Source organism: Buteo buteo, chromosome 8 (genome assembly GCF_964188355.1).
Source record: "Buteo buteo chromosome 8, bButBut1.hap1.1, whole genome shotgun sequence".
In the NCBI taxonomy this organism is placed as follows: domain Eukaryota; kingdom Metazoa; phylum Chordata; class Aves; order Accipitriformes; family Accipitridae; genus Buteo; species Buteo buteo.
Window position 1 is genome coordinate 36383716 of NC_134178.1, and position 19499 is coordinate 36403214.

The following is a 19499-nucleotide window of genomic DNA, read 5'->3' on the forward strand; positions in this document are numbered from 1 at the left end:
GCGGTGGCGGGGCTCCAAGATGGCGGAGGAGACCGCGGGCGGCGGGGGGGTTCGGCGCGGGGCGGCGGCGGACCGGGACCGGGACCGGGACCGGGACCGGGACCGGGACGATGAAGGGGCGGTGGCGACGGAGCGGGGCCCGGGCGCGGCGTATCACATGTTCGTGCTGATGGAGGACCTGCTGGACAAGCTGAAGCTGCTGAGCTACGAGGAGGAGGCGCTGCGCCGCCACAACATGCGGCCGCTCTCCAGGTGCCCCTCGCCCGCTCCGGCTGGCGGCGGAGCCCGGGGGCGCGGAAGGCTCCACGCGTGAGGGGCCGCGGGGGGCGTGGGAGGCGTCCGGCGGGTGTGCGCGGCTGGGTGCAAAGGCCAGCGTCAGCAGGAGGGAACTTCGGGGGGCGATTAGGCCGCTGTGGTCAGGGGTGAGGGAAGGAAGGCTGGTTCTCGAGTGACAAGATGCCCGGGTCGAGTGAAAAACAGTCAACTTCACCGCTTCCCGTATGCTTCTGAAGCTTTCAAACGGGAAGTCCCTCTAAAGGCTGAGATATGATAAGTAAATGGTCACTTGACCTTCCCTGCCCCTGGTATATACTGAATATTTGCATGCCAGTGTATCTGTGCAAAAAAAGAATTCTACTCCAGCTGAATTTCGTGTATTCAGGGTAACTGTTTGTGGGGTGTGTGTATTTGTAAGGGGGCTTGGACCCACTGTTTTTAAGTCTAGTTTGAGTCATATCTAATACATATTTGTTTCATACTTTTTTTTTTTTTAATTATGGTGGGGAGACAGGAAACTTGGGAAACGGGACCAATGTGCTCCCAACATCCACATGCCCAAACAGCCTTCAAATCCGTCTGTCAGTTTTAAGCAGGCTCCACAGCAGCATGTCACACTTTCTGTAAGCAACAGTTTGGTAGGTGGGGAAGAATGTAGTCCAAATTATTCTCTTGTTGGGAAAGAGGCTCGAGTATGAGCACAGTGGCTATAAGCTAGTTTTAGCCAGCTCTCTGACCATCAATGTATTTGGAGCAAGGAAATATTATATTATATTTGCCCACCTTAGCAAGCAGCCATGTCTGTCAGGGGAAGAGTTTGGTTCTGAGTATCCAGTGTGCACACGATTTATGTTTTGGGGGGATTAACTGTGGTCTGATTTTAGGGACTGAATTCTCATTAGGACCACATCTTTCAGTTTAGTGTGATCCAAAATAGATTCAGTTTGTGTACCTTGCTCTCTAAAGCAACCCAAAGCACAGCAGGTGAGGATGGGTGGAAGGATCACTTAAAAAACACACTCCTGAGCTGAGCTGACGCGCTGGTTTAGGTACACCAGCCTCTTGCTGCTCTTGAGGAATATGGGAAGGCAAAGAGGTTTGGGGAACTTTGGAGCAAAAGGAACTGCATGTATTGCTGTTATCGGGAAGAGTATTTGCGGATGTTAAGAAGGGAACAGGAGGTGAGGTTACTGTGGTATAATGGCATGGATGAGGCCAATATGCAGAAAAAGGACACATCTCTTTAAGCAATGAGGCTTCAGTAAATCTGTTCTCCCCTCCTCAAGGAAGTGCCATTCAAGTTTTCATGCGGTCACTTGGTGTAGGGGTCGGCGTTCGGAAGATCTCGCGATGTCACGGAAACTTAGAGGGTTAGTCGCAGCCTTGTGATGTACCTGTAACCCCACCTCCCCTTGTTAGTATAAAAGGAATTAACTGCGCAATAAAAGGCAGAAGTTGGCGCTCACACTGTGTGTGTTATCTATTTCCCTGGTCCGGGCCGACCAGTGATCTAAGCATGGCACCTTGATATGTAGCGAACGCTACAACTTGGTGCAAAGTTCATTTATTTATTTACTTATTTTTAAAGAGGCATAATCATATACCCAAATACAGATACCTTTCTCTGTGCTATTTGTCTAAACTCCCTTTAAAGGGGAGCAATATGCACTTCTAAAGCATTTTTCAATGTGTTCTAAAGTAGATAAAAGATGAGACAAATCCACCCTGGCTTCTAGCATCATGGGTAAAGGTATAAAGCTTTAGCAATGGATCATTTTAATTTTGTTTTTGAAGTAGGCTGTTAGCTGTGTGATGTTGACAGTAGTTATCAATCACTTTTGCTAATCTATTCAGAGGATGATTTTCAAATTTAAGTTTTGTCTTGCACTGTAAATCACTTGCCCTGTGAACAATGCCTAAGATTTAGCAAAATCTTAGCTTATTTGTTGCCTACAAGTTGTTGGCAATTGCAGATCTTTGACTTTTGATTCTTTTGAGCTTTTAAGTATTTTATGTTATGCAAGGGACATTTGAATTAATCCATTGTATAGGCTCTTAATTAGTCAGTGGTGGTATTTTGTGAAGTGATGGGATGGATTCTGCATCCCTAAAATTAAATGGGAACAGAATTGAGCTCGTCATGATTTGAGACTGCTCAGGTAAATAAGAGGAGTAACTTGGGTTTATGTGGAAATGTTAATTTGGTGTTGTTTAACTGAAGCTGTATAATCCTGCTGGCAGGGCAGAGGAGTACCCAGTTTCCATTTGATTCCTTGGAAGTCTAATGTTGATTAAGAGCTTACTCAAAGCAGGAAACAGATGAGCTGCATGTAGAAAACGTAATCTGCTGTGGTTATGTGTGAAACTAGACATCCTGAATTTAGTTCAGATGGATCACTCCTTGAGAAAGTCAGTGAAGGAAACTACTTTCTAGCCTGTGCTGGCCTATAATGCTGTAAGAGCTTCAGGAGTTCAAAATATTTACCATTTTTTCTCCATTTTAAACAGGCACTACTTTGCACTGCCCACTAATCCTGGTGAGCAGTTCTTTATGTTTTGCACACTTGCTGCTTGGCTGATCTCTAAAGCGGGACATCCTTTCGAACAGCCACAAGAATATGATGACCCCAATGCAATAATATCAAATGTACTCTCAGAATTGCGATCGTTTGTAAGTGTTGAACATGATGTTTTCCTAAGTGTATTTCAAGCGCATGCATCACCTTCAGAAATAACAGTAATGACACACTTCCTCTCCTGTCTGATTATGTTCCCAAGGATTGGACAGACTTTTCCGATTAATAAGTTTGTACTATGTTAATTAGTTAATTGGAAGTTTATACGGTCTATACCTACTTGCTAATTTTTTGGCACTACAAAAATGGTCTTACAGTATTATGATTCCAATTAGTTTTGTTCCACAATCTGTAAAATGGATTAAATTGGGCTTACTTCTTGTAGTGCCACATATGTTGCTCATTTATAGTAGTGTAATTTACAAAGATTTTATCTGGAAAGTTTGCACAGTGCTTATGATCCTGATCCTGCCAAAGTCAATGGTATATAATTCATAGTGAAGGAAATGGTTTAGAATTGTGTTTATGTTTTCTTCTTTTTTTTTTTTTTTTTTTTGTTAAGGAGTAAAGAGCTGTATAACCTGCCAGGAACTATAGGGATTTTTTTCAATATTAACACCCCCCACCCCCTCCTAAGGGTCAGGAGAATATATCAACTTAGGGGAAGTATGATCTTAGGAAGATTATACTGTGGTGCAGCTGTGAATGATGTTAAGAACACTGTTCTCTAAAGGAGTTAAACCATAACAAACTAAGATGTTTACTCTGCAGGACATCAGTAAATAAAAATAGAATATTTTATAAATAAAGTCTGGAATAAACAAGGCAGTGTTGAAAAGCCGGTGGTTAAGTCTCAGTTCCTGAGTTTCTCCATAGCTGTTATTACCTTGCCAGGATGTCACTTGTGTGCTTGGCCATCTAGCTCCCTTAACAGTTTCTGACTCTTCTGCTCCCTATGAGTATCCTCTTACCAGGTGCTTTAAGATTTCAACACTGCATCTGTTCCTTGGGTTGTTCTGTTTTCCCTTCCGTTGCCTGACTGGAGCTGCATAGGGGAAGAATATGAATTAACATTAGTAAAATCTTCATACACAATGGACATTTTGGTTTTAGTGTAAAAAATCTTGTTACCTCCCTGAGAGGAAACTCAGATTGATGGGTAGCCATTAGTAAACAGCTTGTCTCTTTATTTTAGGGAAGACCTGTGGATTTTCCTCCCTCAAAATTAAAGGCAGGTTACGGAGAGCAAGTGTGCTATGTTCTTGATTGTTTAGCTGAAGAAGCTTTGAAATACACTGGCTTTAGCTGGAAGAGGTATAGTACACTTTTAAGCATCCTCCCTTATGCGTTGTTTTCCAGCAAACTAATGCAAGTTGTAAGTGTAAAGACAAAACTTGACTAAAAATGTTTTACTTGATGTTTCATGAGATGCAGAATTCAACTAGGCTTGAAGCAGTGGGACCAATTAATTCCTAACGCCATTTCACACAGTTTAATCTATTACCAGAAAGGATGAGTTTGGGCCATTAATAGACTTAGCTAATTAATAAAGATTTGACTGATGACCCATTTTTGGTCATTTTCCTGTGCATAACTGCTTGTTAATCTGACAGCTGACTTGAAACATTTCATGTCCTTTTAGGTCCTATCAGTCAATAGCTAAATTCTTGACCTCTTCAGTTGGAGGTACGCACAGTATGTGATCATGTTACAAGTAGGCTACAGTAACTTTGAGTATTTAATCCGAAGGAAATCTAGGAGAAATTAGATGACAGATAACTTCAAGTATGTGAAAATTTCTTAAAAAGTGTTCTTTATTTCATTCCTTCCTTCTGATGGGTTTTGAAATGGAAGTAATTTCTATCTTGGAAATATTTTACTGTTATTTCTGTTTAGTACACAAATTCTACTGTAGGCTGAAAATAAGTCTGTGGTGACTTGCACTTGAATGTTAAGAGGTTAGACCAAAAGAGAAAACAAATCAAAATTTACTCCCAAGATGTCTTTGTAGTATGAATGTACTGTACGGCTTAGCATAATAACTAACCCTTACTTTTAAGACCATCCAAGATAAACAAAGACTTTTAAGACTGAGTGTTAATTTTATTTGTTTATGTATGTGAGACACTAATCACTGTCTAGTCATGTTCCACATCATCCATAATTCTCATTAAATGTTTTGTTTGCTTAGGAGCAACTTACAGAGGCATTCCTAATTTTCTGTGTTTAAAAGCTCTGCTGTTCTTTGAACTAATTTCAGGCCAGCATATCCAACAGAAGAGCTAGAAGAAGAAGAAATAACAGAAGATGATGCCGAATTAACACTTAATAAACTGGAACAGGATGTTGCGGTAGGTTTACCGGCCTGTTTTTTATTATATTAGTATTGGTCAACTATGAGGAAATTTTTACTCACTGCTTATTTTGTTTGGCTTTGTTTGAGAAGTCTTTTCTATTAGCTGTTCAATCACCCTTTTTTCCTGCATCTCCATTCCTGCATCGTCAGCTTCTCTGTATAGTTTTTTGTTTCGTTTCAGATAAGGTTGTTAACTCTTCAGGACAGAGCATATGTTCTTACATGCATTTATAGTTAATGTAAAGTGAAGTGGAATCTAACCATATATTAAAATTACATAGATTCACAATTGTTTGTTTTCTGCTGATACAAGCTGTTGATGTTAAATGAAACTTTAATCCCTGTTTACAGAATTGGCTAATACTAGGTTAAAATTTGCCCAGCGCTTAATTAATGGAATGCTCACTATTATAACTCAGATTTCACTGCAAATAGGAAACACTAACTTTGGTACTTAGTTGGTCTGAAAATTTGGGAACAGAGTAGATAGAAGAGAACAACTGGAAACAGCATTTGTTTAAAAACACCAAGAAAGAGCTAAATAAAGGTTTGCAGGATTGTTTCTGTAGACAAAGGTCATGGCAGCTCATCGCTATATATTCCATGAATGGAATGGTAATATCCCATCATCCATTCTGACTGCAGAGTCAGTCTTTCTGTGTGCTTTGAAATCCTTTTACCAACAAGCTGGCAATGTTTGAGGATCAACTGTTTTATTTATTCCTGCTTTTTATCCATAATAATTGCAGTGAAGTTGTCATGTCTATGAAACAGACTATGAAATACACCTGTAGATTCAAATCTGCTTTTGGGACTTGCTGATGGATGGATGTTGAACGGAAGTTGTTTCTTGCTGATTGACTTTCTCAGAAGATTTATTTTTATGAGAGATGGAGTCTCACTGTAAACTGGTAGCATAATGTGATCACAAGACATTGTCATTTTCACAGGCCTTTGTCAGTCTCCCTGAAGTGAGGTTTTTTACTGCTGACTTAAACAAGATTTTTCTGGAGAGAGAAGTTAGCTGAAGACAATTAAAGTGAAAATTACAGAAAGAAGTTAGTTTCACATCCGATTTCTCCAAAAGCTGATGATTCTGTGCAAAATAAATGTAGATCAAAACTAAAATATTGAAAGCTGTGAGCCTGGAAGTACTCACTTGCTGTGTCAGTAAATTAGTTGAGGAGAAAACATTTTTCTGGAGTGTTAAGGCCCAGCAATACTGGATAGAAAATGCCACAACTATCCCATTTTTGTGTTCACATTTTTCAAAGGTCTTGAAAGTTGGAAATAGAATGCCAGTAATGTTATCATATGGTTCTGATTATAGTCCCAATTTATATGCCACAATAGTCCACAAGAACGTAACAGTTGAAGAGTTTGCTTCTCTTCTTCCTCTTCTCAGTTTTCCGAAGTATTGCATTATTTTTCTCATTTTTATTAGCCAAGAAAAATTCCAAACTTCTATTCTTAAATTTCATGCAATATGCAAATATTGTGATGTGGATGTCTGGTCGCATTTTTATCATCTTTGAAGTCTCCACAAAAAAAGTCTTGAATAATTCTGAGAAGAATAAGAGACATTCTGTATTGCATGTTTGACCAGCCTCAGAAATGCAAGCTGTTGGCGAAAAGCTTTGAATATGAGAATAGTCAGCTGTCTGCTCTTTTCCGTGTCTTGTTAAGGTCTAAGCTGTTTAAGTTGGGAAGTGGGGACAAAACAGTTAACTAAAGCACAGTTGAAACCCTTCAAAGAACCTCTGGATTTGCTCTCAGGTAGTATCTTAGGCCATGATTTTCACAACTAACATGTTCTATTAGCTGTCCCAAGTTTGTGTGTTAATAAAACCATTGAGCTAGGTTTATACCAAGTGGATAATCACTTTTTAGAGCCCCTAATGGTTCTACAGGGATTAATTATATGCCGATGTAATTTTTTTGTCTCCAGTCTATTGTTGCTGCCAATATATTGATATGTCCTGGATGTATTAGCTGTATCCATAATTGAATTTAGCAGTATTTCTAGTAGTTAAATGCTAATGATTACATTCATTGATTGTTCTTTGGTTTTGATTCTTCTGAATAAGGTTGATGAGGCTGACAGAGACAAGCCTAGTTCTGTAGATCTTGGGGAACTGTGTAGTCCATATTAGGTAGCCAACAGTAGCCAGTGAGGCTGGGTGTGCAAGGAAATCTGCACAGTTTGGTTTCTCAGTTCCGATAACTAGTATTGTTGTTGTTGTTATGGTAGTGTTGTAGTATGTTCTTATAAGTGCTTCACAAATATATATTGTCCATTTAGCAAAAGGTGGTCCCAATCTAGTCACCGTTAATTTCTTGCAAGGAGACTAGGGGCCAAACATGCCAGAAGAAAATAAAGTGGTCCCTGTTAGTTAAAAACTAGGTAAGGTAGAGGAATAAGCTCCCAGGTTTTCATTAACTGAGTCTTGAAAGGTTTTACACTAAGACCTGTGTTATTGCAGCTTTCATGATTTTTCTAGACAGGAGGTGGATGATGAAATTTGACTTTGGTGGAGAAGGTGGCTGACAGAAGAGCTACAGAAGGACAAGGTGTATAAGAGTGAAGTGTATGGGTGATAAAATGGCAGGTGAAATTCAGTATAGAAAAATGGAGGGTAATGGACAGAAAAAGCATCTTTACTTATGTAGTGATGGGCTCTGAGCTGATCATGGTCACTGATGATTGCAATTCTGAGACTATAATAGAGAACTAAAACCATCAGCCCAGTGTGTAGTGTCATGAGCAAGAAAACAAATCAATTGCCTCAATTTGAATTATATCATTCTGCACACTTAAAATGTGGCATCATTCTGCATGTAGTGCAAACATCTTGAAAACTATGTTCAAGTCTGGTTGTGTTTTGGGTTTTGTTTTGGTTTGGTTTTATTTTTAATGCAAATCTTTAGGAAACACATAAGAAATTACAGTTACCATACAACTACTGATAATGGCCCACTTGATGTGAGAGGGCTTAGGTTGTGGGGGATTTTTTGGTTGGTTGGTTTAGTTTTTAAATACTGTGGCACCCTGAGGGAAATGTGGGGTAGCTTTCATCTTTCAGCTTGTCCCAGATATTGTGTCTCCTCATAAAATTTTAAGCAAATACAAGCTCCATTATCATAAACTCTCCATGTCTTGTTTTGTTCAGAAATATGGAATTTAATACTCCTTGTCCTGTGCTCCTGCAAAATAAAATTATGGAGAAAGAATGTGCAGTACTTACTGAAGTCTTACTTTTCAACTTCCGTTAAGGAAGAAGAGTCAGACAGTGAAGAAGATTTTATTGACCTGAATGTTCTAAAGGCACAAACGTACAGATCGGTAAGTTGTTACCCATCAGTCCTCTCTTGAGAGATTTTTACATCTATAGCAGCAATTTATTTCTGTTGGATTTAAGTCTGAAAATCCTTGTATAGTCTAAACTTGAAAAAAAACATTCCAACTGAAATGAATCAGCTTATTTTAAAAGAAAAATATGCAGCCAGTTTCTAAACTGGTATCGCTGGATGGTTGCTGGACACATTTGCAAGAAATTTTTGCAGAGGCTTTTAAGGAAACATGTTATTAGTTTCTTGAATATATTTTGATACACTCACACCCACCCCCCATTACTGCAAGGTATTATAATTTCTTATTATATAAATGTAATTATTTTCAATTTTAAATATGATGAGAAGATATTTAATTCCTAATATTTATGAATTCAAAGAAATCCATTGATCTGTTAAATCTGTAGTCTAGATCATTCTTAGATATAAGTATTGTTCTGAATATGAACACTGTGAGCCATTGTAACATGATTTCTAAAGTTCTCACTGTGTGTAACGATGATATTTTGTATATAAACTTTGTGATTTTTACATAGGACATGAATGACACTGCAAAGCAAGAAGAGATTTTACAGTCCACGACAGATGCAGCAGAGTGGAATCTGGAAGTGGAACGTGTGCTTCCACAGCTGAAAGTTACAGTCAGGACTGACAATAAGGTATGCAAGAATGGATTTGCATATGTACACATAGTGACTAAAGTGCTGTTTACTTTCCATTTACAATTTTTTTCTTTTGCCATGCCAAGAATTGTGAATAATGAGCTCTCCAGTGCTATCTTGTCTGAACCTTTGTCACTTACTTTGACCCTAGAAGCAATAATTTTCAGGTTTTTTTCCCAACATCATATAAGAATAATTTTTTCTGCTACTTACAGGGCACCTTATTTCTATAGATTTATTGCCATATTTTTATTCAGTGGAAACTTCTTAAATAGTTAAACATTTCCAATGTATTCACACTTCTGAAAAATTATACCCTCAGTTTAGCAGGTATTAAAACATCTTCCTGGAAGAGAGCTGATAAACTTCTTATCTTTCAACTGTTCCATTTGTCAACCCCATGAAAGGTTGATTGTATGGAATTCATCTTGCTGAACTTTGCATGATAATAAAGTATGTCTGTACCTCTGATCTAGTCATCATGGGCTCTCCTTATGTTTAGCAAAAAGAAGTAATTTTTCAACCGATTTTACTTACCTATCCAGGTAATTACCTCAAGGTGAAATTCGTCATTTCTTAGAAATGTGTATTTCTCTCCATAATCTATTTCAAAGACTCTAGAACGAGCAGCATAGAAGTAGACTTCTATCTCTGGCAAGTCCAAACCGAGGACCTATTCCTGGCATTGCCATAAGCATTCTTTCTAGGAGCTTGTATAGCATACACAGATCAGTGCAGTATTGAAATTGCTCATTTGTAGTGACCTGGCTAGTTGGGGTGTTGGAGCATTCTGCAGCAGTGATACGGAATTCAATGAAAGATAATTATCTTGCCAAGAATAGGCTAAGCTCTCAACTGTCTGCTAAATTGCTTGCGTGTCTTACACTATACTGCATTCTTCTATGTGAAGAATTGCCTGGTTTGAGCCACCTTTCTGTGATCCTCGGCAAGTTCATCTGTTACAGAGAACACGATGCTTGATTCTCACAGTAAGAAATTAAAGCTTAATAAAGACATACATGGAAAATTAAAGCCACTGTAGGAACTGAAGTCTACTAGCTTACAGTTTAATCCACCATCTCTTGGCTTTAAGGAATATGTCAAAATGAACATAAAAGAGGATTCTTCTTTTTCCAGCTTCTGTGCTTTCATACTTTCAGAAATGACTGGAGAGAAGTGTTTGGCCTTCTTTCATTCTACAAGAAAAGCATCATATTCTGTTTCCCAAGCTGTACATGCAAACATAGTACCAGGAGCAGGTTAATAGTTTAATCAATGGCATTAGAAACTAGAACTTATTTGTAAAGTCCTGGGCAGGGGTGGGAGGTGGGGGCGAGGGCGGGGGGGGGATGTGTGGTGTTGTTTTTATTTAAACTCCAGAGTTTGGCAAATTGTGAACAACTGTCACCAGACCAACAAAAGATCTTGAGTCTGCTGCAAACTTAAAACCCAACATAAGCACATTTCTCTACTAGCCTTCATTTGTTCTAGAAGAGAATAGTGGGTGGCAGCACAGTTGTAGACAGCGGGTGAACTTCATGGGCTGAACGGCTGTTGGAGATGCTCCGCTGTGCTCTTCTGACATAGTGCGACAGAAGCACCGGTCCTTTGGTAGTTATGTGCATGCCCTAAGCAGGGGGATGGCCTCACTTCAAATCAGTGGAACTGCCTGTGATTGAAGGATGGCACATGTTTAAGTGTGCAGCTGTTTTAAGCCAGGATTTGTTTTGTACCTGTACAGTATAAGTGGCTGTATCCTGGGAATCGGGAATTCCTCTTGCTCAGGTGCTGCAGCCCAGCCCCGTGTGCCTGGGGACCTGTGGGTCCCCATCCCAGCCTGATGGATGCAGCTGCTGCTTCTTTCCTGTTTGCAGATTCAACCAGTAGCAAAGTTAAGCATGTATCACACAGACACACAAAGGGCCCTGACATGGCCAGCTACACAAACTGCCATAAGCAAGGCCCTGTCTTCAACAGCACTTGTAGGACTCCCATAAAATATAAGTCTAGACAGCCAGGCCCCCTTCCTCCCTTCAGCTAATTAAGACTGAAGTTCAGTAGTGAAAGCGCACACCCCCTTCTCTAGTTTCACAAGCACATGCACATCATAGATCCCTCAACTATTGGCATGGTCCTTCTGTCTGTCTGTCTGATCCCTCTGCCTGGATCCTAGGCCCTCTTAACTGTTTCAGTGCTCTTCTACTGGCTGGTTAGTCCAGCAAACGGATGCACACACTCGTGCACTTGTCTTAAGGGCAGTCTATATTTGTGGGTCCCCCTGAATACTAGCATATACCCAGGCCTGGGTCTAGGGCCTACTACTCAACGGCTGGTTCAGTTTTAAGTCTGCCATTGAATTTTACACGTGCACAGCGGGTTTAGGGAAGATGCAAACACTTGCCTGTCCCCACCGCAGCAGCTGGCACCAGCAACATGGGCTTGTGACCTGCAGTCCTGCTCCCGCTGCTGACACTGAGCCCCTCACTTGCTTTACTCATACCGGTCCTTCCCAGTAGCTGGATTTTGAGACACATGCCAGTCCTGCTGTGGTGGCTGAGACCCTCACCTGCTCCTGTGGCTGGCACTGAGACCCCCACTCTCTCTGGCTGCAGACACCACAGGCCTGGGACATGTGCAGCCGTGGTTTGATTCCAGTTGCTGGCCCCATATCCCCTCTCACTAGCAGCGGGCACTTAGTCCTTGCAGCACTCATACACACGTGGGACAGAGAGTGAGATTGCACAGAAAGATAATTAAAAAAGAATTTAATAAGGAGGTAGGACAGACTGCAGTGATCAGGCCCAGGGCTCAGTCAGACAAGTGGACTGAGTGGCAACAGTTTACACATGACCAGCAGCCCCTGTTATACCCCTCTCTGCTCCCCACTTTTCTCCTCCCCAGTCCTCCCCCTGCACATTCCTTCATCAGTTTGCATAGTTGCACCAATCCTCCTCCTGAATATCCAGAACCCCAAAGCTTGCATTCTTACCAGTTGCAAGAGCCAGGTTCACCTTCTTTGAAGTGATGCTTGCAGTTTCTTGATAGCCCATCAGTTAGTGTGACTGATGAGCTTTGTTTCTTGTCTCCCTTTGTGTTTGTCTGACAGGTCTGTGTCTCCATAGGTTTTGTTTTTTCCTCTCCCCTTTTTCCTTACCATCCCATTTTGACAAGGTCCTCAATCAGTTAATTGTACTGATACAAACATTCTCACACTCCACATGCCTTTATCCATTAGTGTAACTGGCCAGGTTTGTTTCTTGTTACTGCTTCCATTGTTGTTTGTCACTCAGTTTTGTGCCTCTCTATGTTTTGCATAGCATCCTTTTTGACAAGGTCCCTGATCAGATAATCTTGCTGAAGCAAACACTGTCACCTTCCACGTATCCTTACAGTGCCTATTTTACAAGGAAGTCTCCTAAGGTTTGATTTCAAGTGATAAAGATTTATTAACATCACTCTTTTTTTAACACCTAGACCACTACAGTGCCAAAAGCTTAAAATTCTTAAAAATATTTTTTAGCATGTTCAGAAACACAATACTGAAATAGCAGTAATTCTGCAGTGCTGCTACTCTGCTTCATTTTGAACTCAGTCTGGCTGCAGCTGTGCTTTGGTCCAGGAGATGGAAAAAGTTTGCATTGATAAGGAAAAATTTGTGATAAAGCTTGGGAACTGGAACTGATTTCTAAGTAAAAGAAGCCTCCTATCAAGTTAAAACAGCACCTTTTCTCATCCCTCATCCCTAAGTCCGTGTATATTTCCTATGAACTAGAAGCTGCAAATAATTTTCCCCCTTCTAGTTTTCTCCCACTATCAAAAATAAGCTTAAGTATTTCTGCCTCTTTCATTTCTTTCTATTCTTCTCCTGATAATAGTAAGGGACTGAGTAGAAAGAGAAGATCTGATAGTCTGGAACTGGTAGGTGTTGGGCATTTGAAGCACTCATTTTGTCTAACAATAAGCTGAGCTAGTGCAGCTATAATCAATATTTTCAGTATTTGTGCCTAGAGTGGTTTCTAGCAGAAATAGTTCCATGAAGATCAAACAGACTAAAAAGCATAGCTACTATGGCATCAGTGAGGATGTTAGTGTGTGTTTATGGATCCAAGTGTCACATGTGACATATAGGAGATTTATAAATTGTGTCACATTAAGCAAGTGCCTCTGGATATGAACATGGCAGTGGCAGAATGATACACGGTAATAGTATAAAAAAGAACTGACCCTGCCTTGCATACCAGCCTTTGTTTAGTAACCAGAGAAAGTTAAAAGTTGTACTTACTTCTGTTTTACTTTGTGGCATCTTTTTTAGGATTGGAGGATTCATGTAGATCAAATGCATCAGCATAAGGATGGAATTGAATCTTCTTTGAAAGAAACTAGGGTATGTCTTGTATGCACAGAATATTTCCCTGATCTGTCAGCATTTTTATTTTTTATTTGATATACGTTAAGAACTAAATTGATTTTTTTTTTTCATTTTATTTTGTGCTAATGCTGTAAAACTAAAAAGGGAAACACATGATAATGATGATTAGGGACAGTGGGACTGGCAAAATATCTTGTGGTAAAGAGTTGTATATGTGAGGATTAACAGGGATATTAGGGTTCATTAACATATGCATTACCCTAAGTACAACCTGACTACAGAGGGCAAAATAGAATAATACAATAATACAATCTGAAAATAAGTGCTGATAAAAAAACCAAAATACTGTCAAATCCTGTTGTTAGAGTAAATTACTGACATTGACATTTGTAATTAATTGAAGGGGGAGAGTGATGGAAGCAGTAAAGCTTGAAATGTGTGTTTTGGAGGTGGGCAAACCAGAAAACATTAGGAGTAATTTTTTCTTGCAGCATTTCTGTACTATTTTTCTCTCTTACTTGTAGGCTTCAGTATCCTTTCTTAATTACAGCACCATTTTAATACTCTTTGCATACTATCTGTATACTGTCAACTCACAGAATATGATTTTCTAGGGTTACCTTGACAAACTCCATAATGAAATCAGCAGAACATTGGAAAAGATCAATAGCAGGGAAAAGTACATCAACAATCAGTTGGAGCACTTGGTTCAAGAGTACCGTTCAGCACAAGCCTTGCTGAGTGAGGTAAGCACTGATCTTTTGTTGTTGCCTTCTCTAGTATTAACTTGCTATTAAGTGAGGATGAAGGCAAAGAAGACACGGAGGAGTTATCCGTGAATTCTGCTGTTGGATATAAAGCAGGGGAAATGCTGATTGGCTGTCAAATTATATAGTTTTTAAGCTAAACTAGCAGTTTTTATTCAACTCATCTACAAGGGAAAGTAAATGGATTTTGCCTGAATATTATGTAAATCTGTTGCCAATCTTGAGTAGCTAGTAAATTGCTAGTTCTGCTTTCCATGTGAAGTTCACACATCTGTGATGACTGGAAAAAACTACAGTCTCAGTCCAGCACTCATCTCCTATATTGATTACTCATGCTAATGTGCACAAAGCCCTCCAATTACTTCTTTGCTTCATTTAGTTTTATGCCAGTAGAGTGCTGTTTGAGAAGCTTTTTGATCCCCTAGTTAGGAGGCCTGTATAAGCTGCCATTTGGCTAGCCCTCCTATTTGTGGACATAACATTAAAATAAGGCTAACGGGATTTGATGTCTGTGTTTTCTGTTTTCCTTACTGTTAAACTTTTAAGAAACTTCAAGATAGTAATTTACTGTTGATGAAGTATTCTGGGTTTCAGGATTCAATTTTGTCTGCATTCTGGCAAATCTTCTTTATGTTTATTTCCTCATGTAAATGGTTAGAAAACATACTTCTTATTGTGTATGTATTAGGGCTATTACAATTTCTAAAACCACTTTAAATTTTTGAATGATAGTTATTAGAGGGGCTGATGTTTCAAGCCTGTCCTCATATGTGTAGCACTGTAAACATCATTGGGACTTTGTAGGAGAGTTTCTGGAATTGGGACTTGTGAGAGCAATTTTTGGTGTTCTCTCTGAGCTATCTGCATACATCTCTTCAGCTTTGTCTTTACAGCAAAAAATATGTTTCTTTCCAGGCTAAAGAGAAGTACCAAGAGGGAAGTGGAGGAGTAACTGAAAGGATTAGAGTGCTTTCTGAGGTACAACACATCTTCACGTAAAACAATCTTCAGAGAGTTGGCATTTAGTGTTTGCAGTTTTATGAGCCCCGTTCTTTCTGATTCGTTCTCATGTTAATCTGTTTGTTTAGTGGAGGTGATCTAGTCCAGTCCCTAAATTTTAAACCCAGGCTGCCATTGATTTTTAACCTGTGAATTTGGGCAAACTATTGAGCTCTTAATTTCCCCGGTTTGTAAAAGATGGTAAATGTTCTGATGATTAATCAAATCATGTCCATAAATTCTTTGGAAGAAGAAAAGCTTAACTCTTATTTTTAGTTAAAATTAACAATTTGAAATTTTCATCTTCCAAGCACTTAAAAGCAGTATTTGACTAAATATCAACTTTTCCATACCAGTCAAATTATCTTAATACCTAAAACCGTTTTTCTTCTGGTTTTTTTTGTCTTTAAATCTGTGCTCTGACAAATTTACAGAAAAATACCCAGACTCCTAACTGCCTCAGCATGTTGACTGTTTCGTGGCATTTCGTTTAGAATTACTGCCTGATTTCTAAATATTTCAACCCTTTGTCAATTCAGAAATTATTTTTTTAATGTCTCTGTTGCTTCGGTTTGAAAAACCCACTTTACTTAATAGACAATAAAGTGTCTGAAATAGTTACATAAAATAGATCACACCATAAGAACATGCTGGAAATTGTAAAACAATTTTGAAATGTTTTAGAATAGAATAGTTTAGTTGGAAGGGACCTACAATGATCATCTAGTCCAACTGCAATAGGTAATACAGCAGTTTAAAGAGAGTTTTCTAGCAAAGATTTCTGCGTGTATGGATTCTGCCAAATTAGAGCTTCCTTCTACTTCACTCTCAAGTAAGTAAGTTTGAAAAAGAGAGTACTTTACAATGACTTCAGATTTATAATGTGTTTGTGCTTTGGAAGTTATTGACTGATTAGTAACGATGAACATCTTACTAGCTGCCAGCCTTCAAGCTATGTAGATGCAGTGGTGCGTATCTGAGATAAACTAGACACATCAGATATTACTACTGATCTGCTTTCAAGCATGCAATCAAATCTCAGCCCACTTGGCGATACTAGTACCATTGTAGGTACACAATAACAATGCAGGAATTTTTCTTCTTTGTTACTGAAAAGGCTTATTGAAGCCTTAATGAAGGGCCATTTTTATATTATAGACAAAAATACTGAATTATTACCTAGGCTGTACCTTAGAATCATATATTTGCTTTCTATTCATTGTCTACAAAGGGAAACTGGTTGATAGATAGTGCTGAAATGCACTTTTATTCTTCATACACATGTTTTACATACCCACCAGTGCCAGCAGGCTTGACTGCTGCACCTTCTTTTGCTGGAGTGCTGTTTCTCAGGTTTCCACCATCACCTGCTGAAGTCCTAACACTTCCAGAAGGGCAGCTGGCATGGTCATGTGGTGAATCTTGGTCTGCGGGGACATTGGTTCCTATCTTCCATCCAGCATCACACTGCAACACTTACACTGTTGTTTTTATTGTTTTGGGATGCACAGATTCTCAGTAACACCATGCTGTCTGGCCAACTTGTTGTTCTTTTTCCTGTAATTTTTACATTAATTTATTTACAGTTAAATTTTTCTTAATGTTTGAAAAAAATTGTTCCTCTGTATGCAACAATTAAGATTAGTTCATTTTTTTTTAACTAATGCAGTTATTCAGCAGAGAGGTTTTTTTGTTTTCTTTTTTTAACTTGACATTCATCTTGTTTAATTAAGAAAAAAATATCTATTTTAAGATTACAGAAGTATTAGAGAGAGTAAAGCAGGAAACGGAAGAGAAAGGAAGCAGTATGACCGATGGTGGTAAGTATGGTTTTGCGTCAAACCAAACACCTGTTTTCTCAGTTACAGGTACATAACTCATCCTTTATTAAAGAAAAATAAAACAAGACCAGAATGAGTGACTAGTCTAAAATATCAGTATTAAAATTTTAAAAGGTGTCTTAAGAAAATCAGGAGTCTAAACCTCTTTGAAAAGGTTATGTAAGTCTGCAGAAGGTAGAGATTCCAGAATTTCCCCCTTTGGTAAATTATTTATTAAAATCTAAAAGAAAAGGGGGGGGGGGGGGGAGTCTCTGGTTTAATGTTATCAACTCACTGGAAGAAATTCACACATTACAAGTTCAAGCCCTTTTACTCTGAAATAGTTACTGGCAGTAGCTGTTAGATTCCCTGACTAAGGCTACCTGGAGTCAGTAAGAAAATTCATTTTGGTGTTTTGATGTTTGCACTTTTTTAATATTTAAAACTGCATACCTATTTGAATTAGTTTGTCTCGGACTCGGAATTTGGTGGTTTGAGATTTTTCCTGATAAATGCATTCTGTTGCAAATGTATGAAGAGTATGAATGCAGAAATAAGTTGATGCATGTTACAGGAGGGCTAAATATGCAAGCTGTATCCATATTTAACTGTATCCATTACAGCTAATTTACCTGACTAGTTGTAAGCGTTACTGTTTAAGGAAATTTTGTGCACCCTTGCTTCACTGTGAAGGAGCTACTCACCTGCCTCACAACACCTTTTCTGTATTATGGCACGGCCAAGGGTCAGGATAGCATCTAGACCCCAGAATTGTAAGGGGCAATATGATGCAGCAGCAGCATCCCTAGTGTGATATTAGTGGGAAGCGAGGGATCAGAAACAAAGTATGGAGCACAAAACATTTTAGTAGCTGTTCACGGGTAAGATGACATCCTGCTGAAGGTGTCTTGTGTTCTCTACCAAACCCCAAGTCAGCTATCAGGATGAGGCTTTCAACTGAGCAAACGCATCATTGACAAACCTATCTTAATGTTGATGCACATCTTTATGCAGATCTTAGATGTCAAGAAGACAGCAAAATTGTCATTGCCTATTTCTATCTTTAAAGTGTCTTGCTTATTAAAAATGATGTATCAGTACAATCAAGTCTTTAGAGTAGAATGCCCTTTTGTTCATTCAACTCTTCAATTTTAAGGAGTGAATTATAGGAAATAGTGCTTTTGTGTTAAGCAGCTGACAGTTGTACTGTTACCTTTTTTTTTTTTTTGAACAGCTCCTCTAGTGAAAATTAAACAAGCCTTAACAAAACTGAAGCAAGAAACCGTTCAGATGGACATACAAATTGGTGTAATGGAACACACATTACTCCAGTCAAAGCTGAAAGAGAAATCCAATATGACTAGAGATATGCATGCAACAATGATTCCAGAAGCCACAGTAGGTACCTATTAAAATTGTTTGGAGCTGACTTAGTTTGCCCAAAATACAGTTTTCTACAATTTGCTTTTTTGTTCATTTTGAGGTTTCCTTTTTGTTGGGAGACCGTGGAGTTCTGTTTTTCTTTTTTGTTTTTTTTTCACAAGATGCTTGTCATGTGTTTCTAAGAAGTAACATGCACACTTTGGACTCAACATGGAGCCATGTTTAGTTTTGTGCTGTAAAGATTTACTGCAGATCCCTTCCAAATATACTAATAAATTCTTATTAGTGAACATGTCTCTACTTCATTGGAGAACGTTATGTAGTGTGAAAGTCTACAGAATGATACTGACAGTGTGTAATCTTGATATTCTACAGTGCTGAAAGAAAAAATTGCTTGCAAAGGACTTGAAAGGAATTTAAAATGTCTATTATTGCCATTTACATAGATTTAGTATAAAGTATTTAATTGATGACAGTGAAATAATAAAGCATTACCTTTTCTAAAAGGCTGGGTCAAAATTGGTATCAGCTGCAAGTAAAAGTAAACTGTTGCTTTGAATTGAAGTTTATGAGCTAAGCAACAAACTAATGTTTTAATAATATTGGCATGCTCCTAGAGCAGCCATACACAAATTTGTGAAAGGACAATCACCTTACTCCTCGCTTTGGTTTTTTGTTTTGTTTTGTTTTGAGTGGTCCTCTAGATAGACTGTTATGGATGTTTTTTGTAATTATTTTTTCATTGCCTCTGACAGAAGCAATGATAACAAAATCTATATAAGACCAAAGAATGTAGAAAGTACGGTTTGGAAATTACTGTTGGCTTTCTAATTTTTTTTCCATGTGTCATCACTGTTTCAGAGTCACTTTATATTAGCATTGGGTCAAATGCTGCTTTCATTTGTAGTATGTCATAGAGCTCTGTGGACATAATTAGGAT

General features: G+C 38.7%; 1 protein-coding gene across 2 annotated transcripts; it reads left to right on the plus strand.

Moving 5' to 3' along the window:
- The first annotated feature begins 19 nt into the window (after window positions 1–19).
- IFT57 (intraflagellar transport 57) lies at window positions 20–19499 on the plus strand. 2 transcript variants are annotated; one of them, XM_075034120.1, is made up of 11 exons: window positions 20–252; window positions 2785–2947; window positions 4048–4166; window positions 5113–5203; window positions 8483–8551; window positions 9096–9218; window positions 13534–13605; window positions 14205–14336; window positions 15273–15335; window positions 17110–17176; window positions 18411–19499. In XM_075034120.1, exons 1-11 carry the CDS (start codon window positions 20–22, stop codon window positions 18587–18589), a joined length of 1311 nt encoding a protein of 436 aa, XP_074890221.1. In that variant the 3' UTR covers window positions 18590–19499. The 2 variants fall into 2 exon arrangements, with proteins under 2 accessions (XP_074890221.1, XP_074890222.1); XM_075034121.1 differs by lacking the exon at window positions 20–252 and adding an exon at window positions 290–1646 and having other exon boundaries at window positions 18411–19497.

What these genes read in the sequence shown, in the direction of transcription:
- IFT57 (XM_075034120.1), top strand. Translation starts at nt 20, where the DNA reads ATGGCGGAGGAGACCGCGGGCGGCGGGGGGGTTCGGCGCGGGGCGGCG. An exon ending in AACTGGAACAGGATGTTGCG is followed by an intron (nt 5,204 to 8,482) that starts GTAGGTTTACCG and finishes ACTTCCGTTAAG; the next exon opens with GAAGAAGAGTCAGACAGTGA. An exon ending in AAGCAGTATGACCGATGGTG is followed by an intron (nt 17,177 to 18,410) that starts GTAAGTATGGTT and finishes TTTTTTGAACAG; the next exon opens with CTCCTCTAGTGAAAATTAAA.